General features: G+C 38.0%; 1 protein-coding gene and 1 long non-coding RNA gene across 6 annotated transcripts in view; one reads left to right on the top strand and one right to left on the bottom strand.

Moving 5' to 3' along the window:
• LOC124868521 overlaps positions 1 to 25769 on the bottom strand; it is a 33705-nt gene that overhangs the window by 4831 nt on the left and 3105 nt on the right. For 2 of the 4 annotated variants that reach the window (XR_007038335.1, XR_007038338.1), the window contains exons 2-3: positions 13965 to 14069; positions 13803 to 13887 (exon numbers count right to left, since the gene is read on the bottom strand). This is a non-coding gene — a long non-coding RNA (uncharacterized LOC124868521). Of the gene's footprint in view, positions 1 to 13802; positions 13888 to 13964; positions 14070 to 16349; positions 16478 to 25769 lie in introns of all 4 variants that reach the window. The other 2 variants (XR_007038336.1, XR_007038337.1) reach the window with 2 other exon arrangements.
• Positions 1412 to 20527, top strand: ednraa (endothelin receptor type Aa). 2 transcript variants are annotated; one of them, XM_047365895.1, is made up of 8 exons: positions 1412 to 1659; positions 3337 to 3873; positions 7379 to 7506; positions 9728 to 9926; positions 13744 to 13896; positions 13989 to 14122; positions 17254 to 17362; positions 17754 to 20527. In XM_047365895.1, the coding sequence occupies exons 2-8, from the start codon at positions 3382 to 3384 to the stop codon at positions 17889 to 17891; spliced, it is 1353 nt and encodes a 450-aa protein (XP_047221851.1). In that variant the 5' UTR covers positions 1412 to 1659; positions 3337 to 3381; the 3' UTR covers positions 17892 to 20527. The 2 variants fall into 2 exon arrangements, with proteins under 2 accessions (XP_047221851.1, XP_047221850.1); XM_047365894.1 differs by having other exon boundaries at positions 1413 to 1659; positions 3334 to 3873.

Below are 25769 nucleotides of genomic sequence, written 5' to 3'. Positions count from 1 at the left end.
CTTCTTATCCAGCCTTGTTTGTCACAGTTACACTTGTTTCCCTTTTTTCAGTGTGAGATTATGCTATTGCAATAAAAGATAAAATTATTTTAAAGCTTCCAGAAGTAACACAAAGTACACTTAGACAAGTATGTTAATTTAAATATTGATAACTGAATTCTGAAGGGGATTTTAAAGATTTAAAATTAATTTTAAATCAATGGCTGCGCTCTTCCAGCATTTGCTGCGTCAGCCTTTTTGCAAAGCAAAAGGCACATTGTAGTGAATCTGAAAGCCTCCTTCCTGCTCTCAGCTCCCATCAGGATAAACGGTCCATTTTGAAAACCATAATGTGCTCTGATGTATGAGCACTCTTTGCTCTTGACATTGAACTTGTTTCTCCCTCCGTCACTCATGGATCTCGTCATCTCAGGGAGCACTCTCTGTTTGGCTTTGTTTGACATGTTCTTCTGTTTACTTTGGTTTGTTTCTGTTTGTTGGAAATTTGATGAAGTAACGTAACTTGGTGTTGTAAATGTGGCCACACACGGAGTGTGTAAAATAAAAAGCTCACTGATTGTGAGCTTCTCCTTTTTGCTGCACTTTTATTTCCCTTCACTCAAACGAGACAAACATGGACATTAACTTTGTCTCCTTTTCTCAACGTCTGATCTCTGCAGCCTTGTGTGTTAGGAAATAGTTGTGTGTAATCTGTGCAACACATCAATGTGAGTGAGGAAGGGGATAAAATGGGAAGGCAGGAGGGACTTAAGGAAGGGGCATATTGTTGGAGCACTCGGCTCCCAAATGCTCCCTGATCCTGATGTGTGTGTGTGTGTGTGTTCCTGTCTTGGCATCACAGTGAGAACCATTTTCCCGATTTCACCATCTAATTGAGGACCGTTTGTACCAAAGTGAGGACATTTTGCTGGTCCTCACGACCTATTTTGCTAACGGTTAGGTTTAGGACTAAGATGTGAATTGAGTTTAGGTTAAGGTTAGGGTTAGACATGCACTGGTAATGGTTAGGTTTAGGGTTATTGTCAGGGTTAGGGCATAGAAAGGGTTGAAAATGACTGAAAATCAATGGAAGTCAATGGGAGTCAACAGATGGTCCTCACTACATATAGCAAAACAAGAGTGTGTGTGCGTGCGTGTGTGTGTGCGTGTGTGTGCGTGTGTGCGCGCGCGTGTGTGTGTGTGTGCATGTGTGTGTGTGCGCGTGTGTGTGTGTGTGTGTGTGTGTGTGTGTGTGTGTGTGTGTGTGTGTGTGTGTGTGTGTGTGTGTGTGCGTGCGTGCGTGCGTGCTGTTGGATATGACTGTCAGCAGGCGGTGCCTCTGAGAAAAAGGGGAAAGGAGGGTAATGTTTCCAAAGCCCAGTCTGTTACCGAAGGGAGGTGGAGACTACTATCCCACCCAGTCAAAGTATCTTGCTGGTGCTCTGACATACACACACATGCACACACACTTAGACATACTGCAAACTCTCCACAGGAAACTCTGAGCCATAATGCGAAGGCACCTCAGAGCAGACGGGTGCATTGCTCAAACCAAGTGGGATACGGCACAGCTTTGATAGTGCGTTAATTACTCATGTGATGTGATACAGATGTCTGGGGGCTTCAGCTGAAAGTTTGCCTGACGGTTTCCAAGGGGGCCAGGCAGGCATTTTAGAAACGGTAGGTGAAAACCAAACGTATTTATTATTTATGCATAGATCAGTTTGCGTGCTGTCACAGATCCCAGCAGTGTCATGCTGATGCTAAACTGTGATGCTACTTGAAGGGCTGGCTGATAAATAGTTCTTTGTGTACTTGGTGACAGCAGGGAAGAACTCCGGGCTATAAGACTTGCCTGCACCATGGCATGATGAAATGGGTTTCGATGTGGATCTAAGGGTTTAAACTTTAACAAGTCTTTACTAACAGCTCGTCGTAATGAACTGTTCTCTATTTTTCAGCAAAGTTATTGATTTTTCCATATAAAGGGAGTAATCGAAGAGGAAACTGAAAGTTTCTTTTTACCCCAATTTTGTATTTGAACTTTGATGCTTACATTGCACAGATTACAGATTACAAGAAACCACATTTTTTTCTTAGAAACTCATAACCACATGTTTTACACTTTACAAATTAGAAACAGAGGGAGAATGCAGATCTGTGGAAGTCATGCAGTGCAAACCAATGCAAAAGACATCCGTCCAAACAGCACAACAACAATATTGACTATATTATTGACTGAACTAAGTAACTCATTTTTCTTGTAGGAATGAGTAAGAGGTGCTCAACAGACTGTTGATGCCTTGTACAAGAATGTCTGAGTATAACTAGAGGTGGCATATCCCATCTGTGTGCCCCTTTTTGAAGTCTGAAAGGCATTTGAATTCCTGGTAGATTCTGATCGAGACATTAATGCTTCAAACTTTCTTCTACAGATCCTTACAAATGTGTTTATAGCTCCTATACCTTCTCAACTTTGGTCTTGTTACATCTTCAAAGCCCTGTATATTTTATAAGGATTTAATGTGATAGACCAACATAGAGCAGTGCATAAGTGTGAAGTGGCAGCAAAATGACACATGGCTTTTAAAAGGTTTTACCACTAAAAATCTTAAAAGTGTCGCATTTCTTCTCAGCCCCGTTTACTCTCATGCAACCAAATCAAATCCAAAACAAACAATTGCCTTCAGATGTCACCTATTTGATAAATAGAGTCCATCGGTGTGTGATTTATTCTCATTATAAAAACAGCTGTTCTTTAAAAGGCCTCTGAGGTTTATTGGAGAACATTAGAGAACAATAAGCATCATCAGGACCAAGGAACACAGCAGACAGGCCATCAACCTAAACCGACAGGCCGGGCAGGGACAGCATTAATCAGAGAAGCAGCCAAGAAACCTATGGTAACTCTGGAGAAGCTGTACAGATCTACAGCTCCAGGTGGAGAATCTGTTGTCTCTTTTAAAAAAATGTAAATCAGAAGAAGTCCAACCCTGTATTAGGTAGGGAATGTGTATTACGCCACCCTCAAGGTGAAACGTGGTGATGGATCGTGCTAAACAAAGGACAAAGAACAAAGAAAACCTGTTAGGGTCTGCAGAAATTCAGTTTTTGAAAACAATGTGTAACTTTCCTTCCACTTTGCCAGGATGTACTTCTCCAGTGGTCTATAACAAATAACTACCGATAAAATACATTCTGTGGAAGTTCACAAAATCTGAAAAGTGAAATATAGTTTGAATACTTTTGCAAGGCTTTGTACCATCAATCTTTGAGTAGACTTTGCCTTGTCTTTATCTTTTCACCCAATTATTCTAAAATATAACTGGTTCTTCTTGTTTCTTTTCATTCCAGCAGTTACATATTGAGGCGGTCTTCCAGTCAGTGAAATCAAAGAGCTTGATGCATTCGATAATGGGGACCACAGCTTGGCATATGCTCATGCTAATGGCCTGTTTGGCAGCCAGAGGAATGTGCCAGATAAAGGAAATGGAAGCTGAGGACTCTCTGCCTGTCAACCTGGTCCATACCACCCTTCCGTCCCCAGGTTTCCACAGCACCGTCAGTCCAAGCGCAGGAACAGATCTCGCTTCATTTGTTGCGGGAGCTCGGGCACAAGCTTTGGGATCCAGCTCTGTTAATAACACTGTCATAAAGAAACCAGTGCGACCCCCAAGATGTCTTGTAAATCCCTCAATTAGCAACTATTTCAAATACATCAACACCGTCATTTCAATTATCGTCTTTGTGGTCGGCCTAGTTGGAAACGCCACCCTCCTGAGGATTATATACCAGCATAAGTGCATGAGGAACGGGCCCAACGCCCTCATCGCCAGCCTTGCCCTGGGCGACCTTATCTACATTTTCATTGACATACCGATCAATGTGTACAAGGTAGAGCTCTCACTCACCTTGCTGTGTGTTTATTCATGGTCTTAACTTTATTTTCATAGCCAAACTGCTGAGTGACAGGTCGCACACTGTTGATATGATGAAAAGCAGCAACAATGGAGGAGACATGGTCAGATAAAAAAGGAATATTGCAGACGAGAAGGGGGGTGGGGTGGGCTATGGCAGTGGAAAGGCTGTTCAAGGGAGTGTTCGAGCAGACGGGAAAGTGTAATCAGTCAGAGGGGCGTTATCTGTCTCATGAAGTCAGATAAGTGTTGAGAAGAGCACGGATATGACTTTTTTAAATAAACACAAAAGTCAGGCTGGAGGAAGGCATGCCACTCGCTTACTTAACTTTGTCATAGCAGGACCTCTATTATTTCTTCATTTACAGTGCCATGAAAAAGTATTTTCATCCCTTAGAGATCTGTTCTGCTTTTGATCTTATGTCATACTTAAATGTTCCAGATAAACAAAGTTTAGGATCAGACAAAAATAATCTTTAAAAGTTTTTAATGCATTACGGCAAAACTGCTATCCAAACCAACCTGGCCCTAAGTTAAAAAGTACTCCACCACCCCACCCCAATTTCTCTAGCCTCACACACAGATAATTACCACTAGGCCTGTAGAATCAAGAAGGCACAAAAACAGAACCTATCTTTAAGCATGAAGTAGGCTAAAGGATATCAAAAAGCAATGCTCTATGCATCCATCTAAAGAAATTTAAGAATAGATCAGAAACAAAGTCACTTGCACCTGTATGTCTGGAAAGGGTAACAAAGTCATTTGGGCTTTGGGACTCTGGTGAACCACAGTGAGAACCAATATCCACAAATCGACAAAACGTGACACAGCAGTGAAACTTCCAAGGACTGGCACCTTACCAAAATAATTTCAAGAATGCTTTGGCGACTCATTCTGGAAAATCACAAAAGAATACAGAACAACATCTAAAGCACTGCCGGCCTCACTTGCAGTGATCCGTGTTCAGATGCAATAATACGAAAAGACAAAAATGTCATCCATGGGAGGTTTAGGTCAAAACCACTGCTGACCAAAAACAGCACAAAGATTGCTTTGCATGCAGTAACATGACCTTAAATAGGCAATTTGTGCTTGAAAACACTCCACTGTGGCTGAATTAAAGACGTTCTCCGAAGAGAGACCACCAACCAGTTATTAGGCTTTTAGGGACGGGCTAGTTTTGGTAGCTTATTTTCCCTTCATGAAATCATTATTAGAAAACTGTGTTTTTGTTTTTAATTAAGTAATCTTTGCCAGATTTTAAATGTTTTGATGGTCTGAAACATTTATATTTGGACAGAAAGTAGAAAACATAGAAATCTGTTATGGGGCAAATTTTTCACAGCTTTGTAATATTGACTGATTAAAAGAACAAACATAAATCATGATACATAGATATTTTGAAAATTTCATAATTTGTTTTAAAAGTTTCACAAGATTTTCATTCATGTGTTTGTGTAATGTATTCACCACATAAGATTTAGTCATTAAAAAGCATTCATTTATGAGTTTTTTCCCGATTTGCAGGAGAGTACAGTTAAGTTTGTAATTCAAAGATGGTTTTTTTTGTGGTTTGAAGTGACTCAGCTCTGTTGTTGACTTTTACGACCACTTGAAAATATGAAACTTTGCGTGACTTATGTGCTAAACAGTTGCAGACCCTTTTTGCCCAAACTTGATTTATACCAGTAAACACTGTCAGGCTTTGTGTAATAATAAAGAGCGATGGCAGAATGAAGAGATCAGTCACACCAGTCTCTGTGCAGCCACATTAAAGGGACGTCGTTTTTGCGCAGAGAAAAGTCAGGGAAGCCACCTGGTTAAAATTAACTTGGGACTCTGAGGGCACTACGACTTTGTTGTCTGAGCAACACATGTGCAAAGAGGAAACAAAAAATCTTTTGGGGGAGCAGTCTGTGCACAAACAAAGAGTAAGCCACGTCTACAAGGTTGCAACCCTGCCTGCCCCTTCCTAAGAGTAACACCGTTTCCGAAAACAATATTCCTTTGTTTTTGTGTTGAAGGGGAAAAGTACATCAAAAGAACAAAGGTTCTGACTTTGGTCCAGGACTCACACATCTGTTGTTGACTTTAGATGTGACTTTGATCATATTAAATGCTTATCAATAGGATATCATTATGACAGTAATACACCTTTATATTTTCCCTACAAGCTCAGTAGTTTTATACTTGCTTTCTGCTCCACTCCTTGTATCTTGTAGTATCTGTTAGTAACTTTCCAACATTTTTACACCTTACAACCACAAACTACAATGTATTTCACTGGGAGTTTAGTAAACATTAGGAGACCTCTGAAGGCAGCTGATTGCCCTGAATTGATTTAGGGGAATCAGATCATAGGGAGCTAATTACAAATGCACACTTATAAAAGATTACAAATAAACCTTTCAGATTTTGGCAACCATGTATCCATTTCCTTCCATTCACAATAATGCAATGCACTGTGCATAAAATTATAATCAACATGCACTGACATCTGCGGCTGAAACGTTTCAAAATGTGGAAAGGTTTAGGATGCATAAAAAACCTTTTCAGGGCACTCTTGTCTGAAAGTGAGGAGAGAAAGTTTGAAGTCTATACTGTGAACCTTAATCCTTGTAACAGTACAGTTTGATTCAGGATTTCCCAAATTTCCTGCTTTACTATCAGAACATCCATTTTATTAGATCTACCATTGCCCCTACAATCAGGGGAAAATACTTACTCTTTCTCTTCTACATTAAACTCTGTAATTCTCTCATTTAACACATTCCCATCATGGTCATGTAGATACAAAATTGTCCTGACTTTATCAAAACCCTGTAAACATGTTGAAATTATCTGCAACAGGAAAGACACAAATTTAAATTAAATAATGTTAATTCCCTATCACACTATTGCATGTCTTGCAGGCTTTTCTGTGGTGGACAAAATGTCGTCACTTCAGGTTAATAACATTCCAGCTTTGCTTTTCTTCTATACAACAGATTGGTGCCACTGCTACAGGTTTTACAACTGCGCTTCAAAAATTCTGACACGGTGATGCACTATCAACCTTATTTTATCTCATGTTGTGCTATGCAGATCTTCTGTCTGTAATAATGAAGATTCTCTCAACTACATGTCGATGAATGCTGAAGTAGTGTTAGGCCTTCGTTTTAATTGATTCAGCTAATTGGTAATTGACAACTTGGGGGCACTCATAGACATAACGTGAAGCTGTGGTAAAAGTAACTACTCTGTCCTTACACAGTAGCATATGATAAATTTTACCCAGTTCTTGTGAAACTTGTAGACATTTTTAAAAATATTTTCTTTTTTGGAGAAATTAAGCAGCAACAAATTCTGTCATGTCTATGAAGTACAGCTATTTGATACTAATTTTTAATCCAACCAATGTGCATGATATCTTCTGCGAAATAACCGCTGCAAAGTAGCCGCTGACTGGGTAACATTATTTTAATTATGAACCATTCCTTCAGCTCCTGGCATCCCGTTTTCCCTTTGACGACCACTGGTTTGGGCTGTGTCTGTGCAAGCTGGTGCCCTTCCTGCAGAAAGCCTCCGTTGGCATCACAGTGCTAAACTTGTGTGCCCTCAGTGTGGACAGGTGAGTGCTATCAGACTCCTCAATAAAACAGACACATGAAGAACTTTAACTTTACTGTTTTGTAATCTGTTTGATATGCTAGGAAGTGAAAAAGAAATGAATTTGAAAAACATTATGTGTTACCAAAGGTATTGTGAGAATTTATGTGCAGGTGTTTGTAATGTTCCAAGAGGATTTGTTTATTTCTTCACTTTACAAAGTTGTGTTTTTCATTAAGATTTTTTTATTTATTTAGTTATTACAAAGGAAGCAACTTCATACTGATGTTCAACTTTCTTAGTCATGATGATATCACCTCATTTGTAAAGATTCAAATTAATCATTGTTTTTTTTTCTTGACCAAAGTTACTAATGTTCATAATTTACACTGGCGGCCAAATTCTTGGAAAGCAATTTGATTTATTTGGCAGCCCCTTGTAATTAATCCATATCTCACATAGAAAGGAAATGCTTTGCTTTAGATGTATTTTGCTTTAGATTTATTTATTTAAGAGACCACATGGATAACATTCCTTAACAATGACAGAAAGACTAGATGAACACTTTCAGGAAAGGCACTGGCTCAGTACCAACTACATATTGGTTCTGCTGGATTTCCAAAGATCTCTCTCCTCCTGTAAACCCTGCGTTTTTGCAACAATCTTTACAAGACCCTCCAAAACGCATGGCACCCATGGTAAAGATGTGTACAATGCCTTAAAATTAATTTCTGTTATGAAGACTTGGCTCCAGTTTACAAAGAGATGACCAGAGAGAATTGATAATCTAGGTGTTGCACATCAAAACTAAAAGCAAGAACAACATTTCAGTTCTTATGTGGAGGTGGGGAAGGCAGAGAAAGGAATGAGTGACAGGTATTTAAAAAGTATAAATAAATAAAAATAAATAATAAACAAATTGAACTTTTGGGGACATCTGTGACTTTGTTTAAAAACTATTTTCACACTAAATTATAATATTCAAATAAAAGGTTGGATTGTTCTTTTTAAATGCGGAATTACACAACTGCGATTTATTATATGGCTTTTTACAAATCTTTACAAGGGGTGCTAATAGTTGTGGAGGGCACTGTGTAATATGGCCACTTTGTATAGTCAGCATTACTTGCTGTATGGATAGCAGCATGCTGATGAGTTTGAGTTTGATAGTGCCTTAAAAGAATTTTGTAATGAATAAATGATGGTGCTGAAGTGGTGAAGTTTATTGTTATGTCACTTAATGCACTATCTGGCTTCATGGATAAGAGACTCAACCTGCTTAGAAAAAGGCTCCAAGGTTCACCAGGCCAGACCAATTTCCATTATGAGAAAGGCCCAGGACCTGATCAGTTGCATTCAAAAGCACATCATGTTCCTTTGTTCCTGGAAATGTGTAGCAAATCTATTTGAGTACATATTGAGAGCTATTTTAGTCACCTTTGCATCATTTCACTGCTACAAGAAAAGGAGAAGGTGGATACATTACCACTTAGTAAAATATAAATGCCGCCATGTTGCTCAACAGGGAAATTCAAATGTATCATGAAAAATATATTGTTTTTGCCATAAAATCTTGATGCAGAGTTTTACTAAAACATTTCGACAAGTGGTTTCCATTAATGAAACAAACAAGCAAACAATTTATTTAGTGCGCAGCAAACACAAGCCAACACACAGAGACCTCGCTGCCAACATGGGCCAGCCAGTTTGGAGGCTTCACAAAAATATAAATATTATATATTAAAAGTAAACAATTGATCATCTCTCTTCATAAATGCCTAACATCATGATCGTCTGCTGACTGAGCATTTTGTTATGTTGGAATGCTGGCAGGCAGAAAGTCACTTTTGTGACTTTAAGAAGCCAGTGGCATTTTTCAATGCTGTTCAATGATGAATCAGTGTCTGAAAACAAAGCATGTGCAAACCACATATGAACATGTGAGGTCATTTAGAGATTAAACTGACATAGAAATCACAGTAATAGATTTAGGTTTATTCACACATTGGAGATCAAATATAAAACATAAACAGTGCCATTTTTTAAACAGACTGAATTTGTGAAGGGGTCAAAAGCTAGTGAAACTTCTTTATAGAGGGCCTACTTCCTCCAGTTTTCAAATCAGATGACATAACACAATATTGTATTTCTGCTGAAGGATACCTTTAAGTTGTATTTTTGAAATCAGTTCTGTAATTCATTTGTAACACTGACAGTTATCTTTGCGTCTGCCTGTCTCACAGGTACAGGGCAGTGGCGTCCTGGAGCCGGGTGCAGGGGGTGGGCATCCCTCTCCTCACCGTCATCGAGATCGTGTCCATTTGGTTGCTGTCTCTCATTCTGGCAGTGCCTGAGGCTGTCTGTTTTGACATGGTCACTTTCAACTACAGCAACAACACCATTCACACTTGCATGCTTAACCCACAGACTGATTTCATGAAGGTAAACTATTCTATTGCTTTTCTATTTTCAGTTTACAATTCAATTCAAAGAGTTTAACAGAAATAGTGGTATTTTAGTTTTCTGAAAATGTGGCATACAGTAGATTTTTGTCTACTTTGTTTTTTTTTTAATTGATTGGGATTTTATCTGTTATGATAAAATACAAGAACTGAACAAAATGAGTGAAGTCCAAAGAAAAACTTTAAAAAACTTCTGAAAGCCTGGGGAACTATTTATAAAAGATTACAAAACTCTGTGGCTCCTTGGACACAATTTAAAAAGAAATAAGAGTTTAATAAAACTAGACACTTGTCTGTAACACCCATATTAGTTTAATGCTGCTGCAGGGTGCACTGCACCGCTTGAAAGAAACCACTCACCTTTGCACCAGGGCAAATAGTTATTTATTCAGACTTCAGTTTGACCACAGCATTTAGCTATCTCACAGAGAAAAGCCTTGACACCTCTCTTCAAGAGGAAGAGAAGCAAGAACACCAGTAATGTGGTCAAGTTCAGAGAGTTTAGGTCTTCAGATGAGATGCCTAAATAACATCCACTTCTCACCCACAAATAAAAATCTAGAAAAAACTAATTCAGACTTGTCCACAAACAGGAATGTTGAGTGCATGATCTCATCTGATTAGAGTCACGGAGTCCTAAGTTCAATTAAAAGCTACATTTAATTTTAAAACATTTGCTAGATGTAGGACGGCACATTTGGAGGCATGCTGGGCTCTACTCAGCATTAATGAAACACATTCACCAGAATGGCAGCCCCCGCCACTTTCTAAAGCAGCCTTATGTTACAGATGGATCCACTTGTGCTGGCAGAGTTTCTACTCTGAGGAAGAAACTGAAATAGACCCTTTAAATAGTTTTTATAGACCACCATGCGCCTCAGCTCATTTAGTATAAATGCAAAAAGGAATACTTTCTTCAACAGCTTCAAGTGCAAACTGCATTAAACCACATTTCAGCCTTACTGTAAGTTCAAAGACAGAAACAATTGGCCTCAGTTAAGACAAGAGTGAAATCAAATCGCACATTATTTAAAAGGTGTTTTTTTCTTTGGTATTTAACCACAAATGCAATTAAATAGTAAGCCAAGACAGTCAGATATTCCTGTTGTGTACACTGGTGCAGTGTATTTCCAGGGAAATGGGAAATCTTGAAACATTTTGGAACTCAAATATTACCGGACAAATGAAACAGAAAATTCCTGCATTAAAACTACATGAGGTCAAATCTAACATTCAACTTAATGCCTCCATCATCTTAAAGACATGTATTATTCCTTTGAAACATGATAGTGTTTTTAATGGACAACTGACATGTGTCTCAATTTTGTCTGGAAGCATTATTTAAGTGCATCAATACAGTACTGAAGCAATGAACTCCAACATTCTCTACTTGTGTAATAAACACAATAAATATAACTGGAATTATTGTCCATTGCAATTAAACCAATAATAGGTACATCTCAAAAACGTTTATTGTAAAATACTGTGAAAAAGTCCCCCAAACAATTTCTCACTCAGTTCAGAAAGTGAAACTCATATAGATTAATTCACATAGGGTGAAATAAAGTCTTTATTTAATGTAATTTTAAAGATTATGGCTTACAGATAATGAAAACCCAAAATTGAGGAAAGTTAGAATATTACATAACTCCAATTCTAAAAAAAGTATTTTTAATATATAAATGTTATGTGATGGTTAAATTACGATCTATAGAATCAATAGGGAGATGGCATATGTTCAGAATACAGTAATTGACACCCTTCACAAGGAGAGTATGCCTCACAAAGGTCATTCCTAAAGAAGGAGGTTGTTCACAGAGTGCCGTATCCAAGCATGTTAAAATGTTAGCCTCATAGCATAATCACCTAAGTCATATGACTTAGGTGATTATGCTATGAGGCTAACGAATAATAAGTTGAGTGGAAGGAAAAAGTGTGGTAGGAAAAGGCGCACCCACAACAGGGAAAACCGCAGCCTTGAAAGCATTGTCAAGCAAAATCCGCTCAAGAATTTAAGGGAGCTTCACAAGGAGTTGACTAAGGCTAGAGTCAGTGCATCAAGAGCCACTATGCCCAGATGAATCTGACACCTGAACTACAAATATCCGTTACTCATGTTAAGCCTCTTGAACCAGAGACAACATCAGAAGTGTTTTACCTGAGCTAAGGAGAAAAAGTACTGGACTGTTGCTCAGTGGTCCAAAGTCCTCTTTTCAAAATAAAGTTAAGTGTGCCTTTCATTTGGAAATCAAGGTTCCAGAGTCTGGAGAGGCACAGAATCCATGTTGCTTGAAGTCCAGTGTGAAGTTTCCAGTCAGGGATGATTTGAGGTCCCATTCACTGGGTTTTCTAAAGTTCACAGTCAACACAGCCATCTACCAGGAAATGTTAGACCACACCATGCTTCTTCTGCTGACAAGCTTTATGGAAATGCTGATTTCATTTTCTAGCAGGACTTGGCACCTTTCCACACTGCCAAATGTGCCAAGAGTTGTTTCAATGAGCATGATGGTACTGTGCTTGATTGACCAGCAAACAAGGCACATCTGAACCCCACAAGAATCTATGGAGTGTTGTCAAGAGGAAGGTGAGAGACATCTGACCCAAACAATGTTGATGACCCGAAGGCCGCTATCAAAGAAACCTGGGCTTCCATTACATTTCAGCAGAACCACAGGCTTATTCCTTCCATGCCACACCGCACTGATGCAGTAATTAATGCTAAATCAACATACTTTTCAAAGCCTGTCAATTCGACGTAAAATATCCTTTGGTTATTCATCTTATATAATACTTTAATTTTCTTAGACACAGAATTTTGAGTCTTTATTATCTTAAGTCATAATCTTCAAATATTACAAGAAATAAAGGCTGCAATATTTCACTGTATATGCAATAAATCTATGTGTTTGACAGTTTCCCAATTAAGTCAATATTTTTTATAAAACTTCACTTTCAAATTTGAACGCAGTCATTTTTCTTCCTTGTTCTCTCTCTTAGTGATTGTGGCCTTTCCACATGCCTGACGCACATAATTGATGGCAGGCCAAGTGCAATTATGGGGGCCTTGGCCCTCAAGTAGCCACATGTGCTTTTCCACACGCTCAAAACTGATGTAATCTCTCCCAGATATCAGTACAGTGCTGATCTCTGAGAGTCATGCTCCCTAACTTTGTAGTTTAATGGCACATTTTAATTTTTCTTTTTAATTTTCTATACCCAGCATGATTTATGGAGTGGTGGTTGGGCGGCACTTGGGTGGCAAATCTCCCCATAACGATTGAGTTATGAGTGGGTCTATAAAGTAGAAAGCCTGTTGTGTGAAAAGGCCTGGCCAGATTTTCTCGGTTTTGAGGATAGCGTATTTATCATACCTTTTTAGAACCACAGGCTTGTATTATACTCTGCATAATTGGAACCAGCTTGACTTGCTACTTCTGAGCAGAATTCCCATAAACTTCACTGGCACTTCAGAACAATAGCAGCCAGATGGTGTTTTCAGAGGTTTGATTACAAACTGAGGTATCTATTGTTGCACCATATCACTGAGAATAATTTTCAGTTTTGACTTTTAAGGGTTTTAAGGGTTTTCAGTTTCAGACTCAGTTGAAGTTGAGATGGCTACTTTTTGAAAAAGGATGTGTGTTAGATATCGACCGCTGGGAAAGGAAGGGGCATTCACTCACAGCCCCACAGATTCTCAAGATCTAATTCTTAGGAGATCAAACTAATGTAAATTTTGACATACATGCAGTTCACATGTAACAGAGTCCATCAACGTGTTTGCCCCACTCTAGTTCTACACAGTGGCAAAAGATTGGTGGCTGTTTGGCTTTTACTTTTGTGTCCCACTTACCTGCACTGCCATCTTCTACACTCTGATGACCTGTGAGATGTTAAACCACCGGAACGGCAGCCTTCGCATTGCGCTCAGTGAACACCTGAAACAGGTTGGACGACACTTTGCTTTTGTCTTCAAAACAACAAAGACTTTGCGTATCCTCTTTAAAGGTGGAACCTTATCTTCTGTTTCTCTTTGCAGAGGAGGGAGGTGGCCAAAGCTGTCTTCTGCCTTGTGCTGATCTTTGCCCTCTGTTGGTTCCCTTTGCACCTCAGCAGGATTCTAAAGAAGATGGTATACCGCCAGAATGATAACATGCGCTGTGAGCTACTCAAGTGAGTTTCTGTGGGAACAACCATGCTGGAACCCATTTTGGATGTCTTCATATGACTATGACACTGTTTTATATCTGTCTTGCTCTTCGTTGGCAGAGAAAGATACACAGCCCAAAACAAATATCACTTTAGCTTCACCTTCCTGCACATTTGACATTGTAACATACACATTAACTGTCAAAAACTTCAATTGCAGGAGCGTTGCAACTCAGAGACAGCACATATGCTCTACTACTATGGAATCAACAATTTAGAAATGTCGTAGCAATGACCCAATACTACCATTACTTTAAACTCATGCCACAATATGCAGACACTCTGTCTCCAGCTTCCCCCTCAACAAGTCATTGTGCCGTGCGGGCAAAGCACTTCACCCCTAGTTGCCTACCAATCTGTGTATCTGTGAAAAAATGTGTGAGTAATGCAAGTGTGGCAGGATGAATATGACTGGTGTAAAAGCACTTTGTTAGTATGAATAGAAGTGCTACATAGGTTACTCAATTTATCTTTGAACTGATTAAGATTTACTCAATTCTGCAAACTGAAAGCTCGAATTGACAGCAGCCCAGCCCACTTTTTGATTATTTCATATCATAATTATTTGACCCCTTATGGTGATTGAACTTTAACCCCCAGATGGTCAGGTAATGGTAAAACATAAATAAATAAAAGGAGACAGTGACTACCTTGCAACTAAATTCTACCTCCCTGATCCCAATAAATACACAATATACAAAAAAATCTAAAAACCAGGTATGAGGTTGTCATGCTGGTGGATTGGGTAGAAAGAAGTTCTAAGTAGAGTGTCAAAATGCAAAAAGAAAAACAAGGAACAAGAGACAAAAACATGGAGCCAAATTGAAAACTGCATCTGAACTGATACATGCTGTTCAACATCAAGTCATCTTAAATTTTTCAAACGATCCTGAGGGTGATACAACAAAAAAGTCCTAAAAAACATTTCACCTGTACTGAGTCAGAGAACCAAATGGGCTGAGACAGGCAGATCCTTGACCCAAATTAAAGTCCGTATATATGCTGACTGGATTCCAAAAAGACTGCATCTGTGAGAGCAGGGCTCAAAGAACATACAAAAAAAATCCCTTGAAGGCCACACGTCCTCTCTATAACCCTGCCTCTTTAGACTTTGCTAGGGAACACCAAACACTGGACAAAGAAAGTTTTATTTCCAACCTCATCTGGACTGTCCTGAGGACTTCCAACGTTTTAGACTAGAGATGTCTTCTACATGATTTAGTGGAAGCAGTTCCATCATAATCTGGGAGCTTATGCCTTCATTAAAAATCTGAGCTTCAGGTCAAACCTCAGCTGGCTATGTTGATGCAGACATCCATCTTGACTGAGGGTCCTCATCTCTGTGGTGATGATTAGGTCTTTCAACGGGACAACAATGCAGTTCACAACACCCATCTGACAAAGGATTACTTTCAAGAGAGTAAGGTCTGTGTTTTGAACTTTACATGTCCCACTAATATAGTTGCTGTTAAAAGCTTTGGCAAAGGGGGCATGGGCAGTTAATAGAAATAGTTGTCGGTTCCGAACCATAGACACCCTTTGCTTGTTACTCTGTGCAGTGACCACCGGCCTCCTGGAAACACTGGCAACAATGCAGCCTAAATTAATTATTAATGACAACAACTGTGGGATCACTCGCTGTTTCTTTTTTAACAGATTTAGTTCGGTTTTAGGGTTTCTTTTGGACTATGTTCTCAAACTTTTCATCAGCTGAGACACAACCTGTTTTAAGTTAAAAATTTATGTTTAATATATTTTTTTCTATTTGTTTAATCTTCCTCTTGTTTCTTATTTTGCCATTTTTAGCAGGAAGGAGCAGGTTATGAAACAGTGTGCCAGCACTGTAAAGTTCACATGTTTTTATTATGGAAAGAAAGTCTCATATGTCCTCTGGGGCCTTTTTTATTTGTCAGTGTTACTTTGTTTTCAATACTATTTTATGGCCAGCACATCCAGTATGATTGGTCAGCTAAATAGGTGGTTTGAGAAATGACAAACTTCCCACTTGGCAGATATACAAATGTTTTTCTTGGTGGTGCAGCCACAAAACTAAGAAAAATGAAGAATAACATGACCACAGAGCCACATAACTAGTTTACAGTTGGTCAGTTATGTAATATTACAATGTACCCTTAATTAAGACATATTATAAAACCCTATATAAAAGAAAAAAAAAACTATTCAAACTTACCTGCCAAACTTAACACGTGTCACTGTGCAAGATAAAGTCTCAATCCTGAAAAACATCCAGTCACCAGAAGATCAATGTTTGTGTCCTCACAGATTAAGCTGTTAAGCCCTTTATGGGATACTGTTGCCCTTAAAAAAAAGAACGAAGAGTGGACACAAGAACGATAAAGAACACTTTTCAACTGGAAAAGCAACTCCAGCTTGATCAGATGCAGTTAGACACAAAATTATTCATACTGTTGGCAGTTTTAGGTTTAAAGTAATCTTCTGACTTTATGTGTTTCTATTGGCTGGAAGTAAAAGTAACATTTTGCAGTGGCGCAGCCAGAGCCCCGACTTCAATCTGACCGAGAATAAAGATTAGGGTGATGGCATGAGGTCCTCCAACCTGAAAAGACTTGGAGCTTATCACCAAAGATAAATTGTCAAAATATCAAAGAAAACATGCAAATGCTTTTCAGTGGTAAGAATTATTTAATTGCTGTAATTCCAAAAAAGCTTTTTCCACTAAATTTTGAAAATGATATAAATAATTTACAGCATGCCATTTTTTTTAAATAAAATCTAAAACAGAATTTGTTTTCTATCAACCAGGAGTTTGGAAAATTTTAGTCTTAACTGTAGACTGTGTGGATGGTAGTTGGGGTGAACAGTTTATCATATAACGCCAGGTTGGTTTGGATACATTTTTTCCTTAATGAATTAATTCATCATTTGAAAACTACATTTTGTAATAAAAATATGTTTAATGTTCTAAACTATTTTCATTGTAACAAAAAACAAAACTGTAAAATCTGTAAGGGGCAAATATGTTTTGCAGTCACTGTACTCTATCAGAAAATATGTTATCATATTCCACAGTAATTTCGATTTTTTTACAGTTTATCTTTTTACCTTTTCTTCAGTTTCCTGTTGGTCTTGGATTATCTCAGCATCAACCTGGCAACAATCAACTCATGCATAAATCCCATCATTCTATACTTCGTGAGCAAGAAGTTCAAAAACTGCTTCAAGGTAAAGTTCTTTCTTATTTCACACACATACACATACATGATTATATTTAACATGTAACCCCCACCTCGTGTTTGTTTGAGGTAGTCTGGTCTGTAACACAAACAGTGAACTCAACCCCCATGTCCATGACTCAGAGGCCACAGTAGTGATGACATGCCATGAGCAACAAGCAAAAGCTGTCTGGTGATATATGTAGTCACTTCAGTGGTTGAGGTCAGACTCTGTAAATGTCTGTCAAGGGAGTGTTACCCAAGATAAACCATGGCTTGACTTTAGAGGTTAAAGGGGCTTTGTGGGAACAAATGAGAGATAAGTCTACATATAGAAAAACCCAGTGTTAAAAACAGCCATACTAAAATGTGTATCTTCCTCTCTTTTTATGTTCTCCAAGTCATGTTTGTGTTGCTGGTGTTATTCCGACAACCAACTGAACAGCATTGGACTCGTGAATGGTACCAGTGTCCAGTGTAAAAGCCCAGAACCCAACAACCTCCACACTGACAAGAGTATCAGGAAAGACAGCAACTGATTGTTCTTTGGAATTTTTAATGACTGATTGAGAGCTTAAAAGACAATGCTCATTAGAAAATGTATATATGAAAAAACAAGCTTATATCTAACTATAATTGGGACTCTGAAGCAAGAAATCCATCCGGAAGAAAAATATTTGGAACTGGAATAAAAGGAACAAACCATGGAGTGAGTTTCTTGAACCTCACAGCAAGCCAAGCTTCCTGAGAAAACCCCCTTCTGTTCCCACACCCACGGACAGTGACACAGTAGTCTGAGAAGAGGGGAAGATTGATGAGGATGACAAGGACACTTTGAGGGGATGCAGCTGAACTCTATAAATAAATCTCTATCAGGAGCTAAGTGTGTTGTTCCTGTAAAGGGCAGAATCACCGGGTTGGATGCAACAAGAACAAAAAGGCTGATTGCTGGCTGCCAGGGAGAATGATGTTAAGAGAAGTGTACATGCTGTTCCCAGAAGTTTGATATTCAATGGGATTATTCACCAAACAAACATGTTACTGACTCAAACAACAATAATCATCTGAAGGTTTGGAATTGATTTGACCTACACTCATTGCAATTAGCTGGACCTACACTGTTTACTTTTTCTGATCCGTTAAGACTTTTACAAAACTAAACGGTGGCAGAAGCAGTAGTGAAATGCAAGTACTGACCTGTGCATACTAAAAGTGTTACAAGATTTTGTAGTATAAAGAATATTCACAAACTGGTGCAGATTAACAAGATTATCAGTAACACTTTTACAACTTTTCCTTTTAGATTGTTTTTGGGATTGTAGCTCGTGATAGTTATGTCCTAATTTGAAAAATATGTGAAAAAAAGAACGCAGCCAAGAGTGGAGACCAAAGATGTTAAAGACAAAATAATGCATAACATGCCTAACAAGAAGAAAGTAGTCATGACAAAATTTCCAGTAAGAATGTGAGCTTAAGAGTCATTAAATAATGCTTTTTATAGCAATTTGTTCAGAAGAAAGACAGAAGAAATATTTTTTGAGAAGCAGAAGCTTAGAGACCTAACAGACAAGCACTATGCCCAGGAATTTAAAAGCGCTCTTTGGCAAGAGCGGTCTAGCTCTAATTCAACCCGGTGGCAAATAGCCACATGTGAAAAACCCTGTCACTCAAAAAAGGCAAGTTTCTCCCAACAACTTTGTCACCAGGATAGACTACTTTATATTAGCAAGCCATGCTGTGGTTGAGTAAAGCAGAGCAATGGTGAATGGAAGCAGCTCAGAGTCAGACTTTTCTGCACATACATATCAGTTAAACACTGTTTAATGTGTGATGGTCCCTTCAAGATAATGCTGAACATGTGATGGTCAAAAGTGAGGTCTGCAAGAAAAATACTAATATACAAACAAGTGCAGTCAAACACTCTCTTATTCATTTAGCTCAGACACTGAGAAAACAAAAACGTGTCACTTTCGCAGCTAATTCTTCTAGGTAAGCAGCTTGGGTAAATGTTTTTAGAGTGTGGTTATTGATTTAATTTAATAATGTGATAAGATAAGATAAAAGTTGATGTTTGTACTGAAAGAAAACACAAAAAGTTAAACAATGCATCTTTTAACCAGAGAAGCTCGCAGTTGCCTCAGTTGTCTGGATGCTGGCTCCGCTTGAGATATCAGGTCATTGAATTGGCATGAACTCAGCTGTGTCTTCAATTATCGGCTTTGGGTTGTTCCCTCCCTTGAATTCTGGTGCAAAAGGTGTTTGAACGGAGATACTATATTTTGGTAGGTGAGGACAAACCCACCTTCGTTACGTTTACACCACTTTTCCTGTGAAAATTATCTTTAGGGAAAGTATGAGTGCTTACTCTAAACCTTTCTTTGCCAATAAGTAGCGATACACCCTTAGGCATGCTTGTGTTATAAAGTTCTTCTGATGTCAAGAAAACAACCCATTTTCTGTTTAAACATTAGGCAATCTTTCTCTGCAACATGCTATCATACATATATGGTAGTTCATTTTCGCTTTAGAGAGGTTTGGCTCCAAAGGTTCTTTTTGTGCTGGAAAAATTCCTTTTAAAATTGCCTATATGCTATGAAAAACAGTGGAAATGAAGATTGGAATCTATTTATGTTTCAAACTTTTATGAGTCTTAAGTTTTCTGTCCTAAACATCTTATGATAATTGTCCATTAGGCTAATGAATAATGAAAAGTTGGCATAAACTCCCATATGTACTGAAAATTCACTGAAAAAAATACCTTTTTATCACAACACTGTGAATTTTAGCAAACAAGCTTGTATAAACAAATTAACATAAATGTCTTTAATATGTTCACTTTTATAAAGTGGTATATCATAGTAGTAGTAATAAGAAGTATTTTACTCTGACAACATTACCTTCATTACCTTTACCAGTATGCTATAGTCAGAAGATAATTTTGCTTAAAATTCATAAAAGCAGCAATTTAAATATAAAAATGTAGCTAAACGTATAGGGCAGGAAGGACAGCTCATCTAAAAGGTGGGTGGGTCATGTAAAAGCGAACAGATAGCTAACATTATTAAACAGAACGCTATTTAACACTGAAGGGTTTTGCTAAGTATCAACATTGTGCACAACATAATGAGTAATTCTTTATTATAAAGGAATAAATTTTTACTGTTTCTTGTTTCAATGCAAATACCTTCTTTCTAAGACAAAATAAACTCACCAGCTTTTCACTTTGCCCACTAGCTATAATTTTAGATAGGTAAACATGAGACTTGGGACAGTCAGTCATTTTCTACCGCTTATTCCATAGTGGGTCACTGGGGAGCTGGTGCCTATCTCCAGCAGTCTATGGGCGAGAGGCGGGGTACACCCTGGACAGATCGCCAGTCCATCGCAGGGCAACACACAAACAACCATGTACACACTCATTCACACACCTAAGGGCAATTTAGAGAGATCAATTAACCTAACAGGCATGTCTTTGGACTGTGGGAGGAAGCCGGAGTACCCGGTGAGAACCCACGCATGCACGGGGAGAACATGCAAACTCCATGCAGAAAGACCCCCGGCTGGGAATCAAACCCAGGACCTTCTTGCTGCAAGGCAACAGTGCTACCAACTGCTCCACCGTGCAGCCCCATACTTATCCAAATATTTCCAAAAATGAAACATTGGTGTTTTCCGAAATATCAGTCTATTGTTTTATGTGGAAAGTGTACTTAAGTGAAAATAACTTCCTTACACTACCATATCTATATTTTCTGTCATTGATATGTGAATAAATGCAAACCTGTGTGAGTTTAAATGCATACTTGCATGCATGTGTGCCATTACTTGCACACCTCGAGCATTTTGCACACTTGTGTAGAGACCAAGCAACATCTTTTAGCTCAAGTATTATTTTACCACTATTCATCAAAGTGATTTATGCTAACCTGTAATCAGTATGTGTTTTCATTGTTTTACATTCATGTCAGTGCTGCTGCTCAGACCAGTAAATTGTTTGTTTTTTTCTTCTACCTGTATCACAGACTTTTATTAAGATGTCATACTAGTTGCCTAAGAAATCAAGGCGTCATCTTTGTTTCTCATCTGTGTCTGTGTGAAAGAGGCGTCTGGGAGTGATTTAAAGCACACTGTGACCTTCTCAGAAACTGAGCCCTTAGGGTTGCTAATGTCAGCAGAGAGGATGTGAACCGCTTGGATGGTGGGAATTCGATACACGTAATTCATTTCTCATTTCTCTCACCCAGACCAAAGTTCGACCACGGAAAGGTCTGCATTAGTCATTTAATGTCATAAATGTGTTAGATACTTCTAAAAACTGAATAGCGAAGAGATGAAAACCTTTTTTTCTTTACAAATTCATTTTGAAAAACACCTTCCTATATGATTTTACTCCCTGTTAGTGTCAACAAGAGACATTTAACAGCACCATGTAAGGCAATTACAAACCATCCTAAGCCAACAGGCCATTGTAGCAGTTACTTTATAAGACTTTTTTCTGTTTTTGTTTTAGAGATAAATCTTGGCCATGTCATAAACATTTCAAAGCTATTTCATTTGGTTCATAAAAAAATCATTCATTATTTATTTTATTGTAACCATGGAGGACATATTGCTAAAAACAATGGAAGCTATTACTTTGCAGTCCAATATTTAAGGAGGCACATGAAGAAAAATAAATAGACAAGCAGATATTATTAGACTGAAAAATTAGAGCAAAGCTGGTTAGAGGTGAAGGCGAATGTTCTGAGTGTGAGAAAAGCCTAAGGAGAGGGAGAATGATTTATTTCTGGAATTTGGTGGGAACCTTGTTTCCTGCCAACAATGAATTGAAATAAGCCCAAAAACAAATAACAGAGGATCTCAAAGGGCCACAGAGCTTCTCTGTACAAAGCTCATACAGATTTGGTTGTTGATACAATAAATTCAGGCAACAGCAACAAATGACAGCTTTACAAGATAAGCAATTAAGACCAGGAACTGATAATGTTGTGTAATGTGTCTTTAAAAAAAACATGTCACCTGCTCTTTATTTGTTAGATGTTTGGGAAAAGGAAGGGCTGTGAGCAACAATTTATTCACATTACTCTGTTCTTAACTATTAAGACCCAATGGTGATGGTGCCAATTACCTAAAGAAGCCTTTTCCTATGGTATTTCCTGCTCCTATCTCAGATCAATTAAGCATTACAGTTGCTTTATGTTTTTTAGCATAGTTGAATATATATTTAGTTGTTAAAGTCCATATCTAAGACAAATTAAGTTTAAATGTTAAAAGAATAATAAGACTTTGCTACCAGTAACTCCTAAAATATATGTTCATTAAATGTAAAATTGTGTATCTCAGCTGATTTTTGTGTAAAATCAAACATTAAGTTTTTCTGCTGAAATGCGTAATGTGATATTGGGCTAATTAATAAAGTTGCAGTAGTAGTATGATTTATTTATAGTTTAATATCAGTTTATTTGAAAAGGGCAATACGTCACCCTCCACATTTATCTTTTAAGTTATCTTTATACAGAGGAGAATAACAACTTTCCTGGTAAAAAAAAAAAAAATGTGTATATATATATATATATATATATATATATATATATATATATATATACACATATATATATATATATATATATATATATATATATATATATATATATATATATATATATATATATATATATATATATATATATATATATATACACATATATATATATATATATATATATATACACACATATATATATATATATATATATGTGTATATATATATATATATATACACATATATATATATATATATATATATACAGTGTCTTGCAAAGGTACTCGGCCCCCATGAACGTTTCAACCTCTTGCCACATTTCAGGCTTCAAACATAAAGATATAAAATTCTAATTTTTTGTGAAGAATCAACAACAAGTGGGACACAATCATGAAGTGGAATGAAATTTATTGAATGTGTCAAACTTTTTTAACAAATAAAACACTGAAAAGTGGGGCGTGCAATATTATTCAGCCCCTTTACTTTCAGTGCAGCAAACTCACTCCAGAAGTTCAGTGAGGATCTCTGAATGATCCAATGTTGTCCCAAATGACTGATGATGATAAATAGAATCCACCTGTGTGTAATCAAGTCTCCGTATAAATGCACCTGTTCTGTGATAGTCTCAGGGTTCTGTTCAAAGCGCAGAGAGCATCATGAAGACCAAGGAACACACCAGGCAGGTCCGAGATACTGTTGTGGAGAAGTTTAAAGCTGGATTTGGATACAAAAAGATTTCCCAAACTTTAAACATCACAAGGAGCACTGTGCAAGCAATCATATTGAAATGGAAGGAGTATCAGACCACTGCAAATCTACCAAGACCCGGCCGTCTCTAAACTTTCATCTCGAACAAGGAGAAGACTGATCAGAGATGCAGCCAAGAGGCCCATGATCACTCTGGATGAACTGCAGAGATCTACAGCTGAGGTGGGAGAGTCTGTCCATAGGACAACAATCAGTCGTACACTGCACAAATCTGACTTTATGGAAGAGTGGCAAGAAGAAAGCCATTTCTCAAATATATCCATAAAAAGTATCATTTAAAGTTTGCCACAAACCACCTGGGAGACACACCAAACATGTGAAAGAAGGTGCTCTGGTCAGATGAAACCAAAATCAAACTGTTTGGCCACAATGCAAAACGATATGTTTGGTGTAAAAGCAACACAGCTCATCACCCTGAACACACCATCCCCACTGTCAAACATGGTGGTGGCAGCATCATGGTTTGAGCCTGCTTTTCCTCAGCAGGGACAGGAAAGATGGTCACAATTGATGTGAAGATGGATGGGGCCAAATACAGGACCATTCTGGAAGAAAACCTGCTGGAGTCTGCAAGAGACCTGAGACTGGGACGGAGATTTATCTTCCAACAAGACAATGATCCAAAACATAAAGCCAAATATACAATGGAATGGTTCACAAATAAACGTATCCAGGTGTTGGAATGGCCAAGTCAAAGTCCAGACCTGAATCCAATCAAGAATCTGTGGAAAGAGCTGAAGACTGCTGTTCACGAACGCTCTCCATCCAACCTCACTGAGCTCCAGCTGTTTTGCAAGGAAGAATGGGCAAGAATTTCAGTCTCTCGATATGCAAAACTGATAGAGACAAACCCCAAGTGACTTGCAGCTGTAATTGCAGCAAAGGGTGGCGCTAGAAAGTATTAACGCAAGGGGGCCGAATAATATTGCACGCCTCACTTTTCAGTTTTGTTTTGTTGAAAACGTTTGACACATCCAATAAATTTCATTCCACTTCACGATTGTGTCCCACTTGTTGTTGATTCTTCATAAAAATTTGAATTTTATATCTTTATGTTTGAAGCCTGAAATTTGGCAAGAGGTTGAAAAGTTCAAGGGGGCCGAATACTTTCGCAAGGCACTGTATGTATATATATGTATATATATATATATATAGCAGGCAAACCAAATGGTTTGGGGGAGGGGGGTTGTCATGACCTGAGCAAAAAAAATACATCTCTCACAAGTAAATGTTGAGGATCTGAAGCAGTTGGACAGAATGTGGTACTATAAACTGTCCCCTAATCTGGGAAATGTATCTCTCTAGAGACTTGAAGAAGCTACACAGGGCACTTAAAGGACAGAAACCGAAAGGCCAAGGCCACATGAACTCTTTATTTTTAGTGCTTCTGAATTATAAATGATATAATTGATTTAGGAATTCAACATCCTCTTTTTTCATGTGATACTTTTCACGCACATTAAATTACTACAATATGAACTATACTTGTTTTGCTCCTGAATTCTGCTTACTCAGACCTCATTAGATGGGTTCGGCCCCCGGGCTGTGGAACGCCCTGCCACTGTCTTTCCATGTGGTCGACTGTTGATTCCTTTCAAAAGCAGCCTAAGACACTTTTATTCAGACAAGCTTTTAGTTAAATGCTCTATTTATTGTTTTATTTACTGTTCTTACTTTCTCTGTTTCATATTAAGCCTTTATGTAAATCTACTTTTCATGGACTCTGTAAATCACAGATTTTCCTGTCATTTATCTGTCATTTATCTGTGAAGGGTGCTATATAAATAAAGTTTATTATTATAATTATAGATAAGCAACCCAACTTTTAAATGAAACCCAACCATTAATGTCAGTATATTTATTCGGTTTGGGAATAAAATCCATTATTCATTATTGGCATCCCTGTTGTTAATGTAGTACTTTCTACAACCCCTTTTTGCTAATAGCAAAGCTTTGTCTTCTCCAAACCAAAAACATTTCACAGCATTGGATCATGCAGAGAGATGGATCTTTGACCATTCCTCTGAGCTATCTCTCTGAATCAGCCACAGTCCTGGTCCTCTCTTATGCTCTCTGCAACTAACTCTTTAGGATTTATGTCTGGGGA

This window comes from Girardinichthys multiradiatus, chromosome 5 (genome assembly GCF_021462225.1).
Source record: "Girardinichthys multiradiatus isolate DD_20200921_A chromosome 5, DD_fGirMul_XY1, whole genome shotgun sequence".
Classification (NCBI taxonomy): Eukaryota; Metazoa; Chordata; class Actinopteri; order Cyprinodontiformes; family Goodeidae; genus Girardinichthys; species Girardinichthys multiradiatus.
The sequence above is the reverse complement of the archived record's forward strand: the minus strand, read 5'-3'. Positions and strand labels throughout refer to the sequence as shown.

What these genes read in the sequence shown, in the direction of transcription:
- ednraa (XM_047365895.1), top strand. Translation starts at nt 3,382, where the DNA reads ATGCATTCGATAATGGGGACCACAGCTTGGCATATGCTCATGCTAATG. An exon ending in TACCGATCAATGTGTACAAG is followed by an intron (nt 3,874 to 7,378) that starts GTAGAGCTCTCA and finishes CCATTCCTTCAG; the next exon opens with CTCCTGGCATCCCGTTTTCC. An exon ending in AGTTCAAAAACTGCTTCAAG is followed by an intron (nt 17,363 to 17,753) that starts GTAAAGTTCTTT and finishes ATGTTCTCCAAG; the next exon opens with TCATGTTTGTGTTGCTGGTG.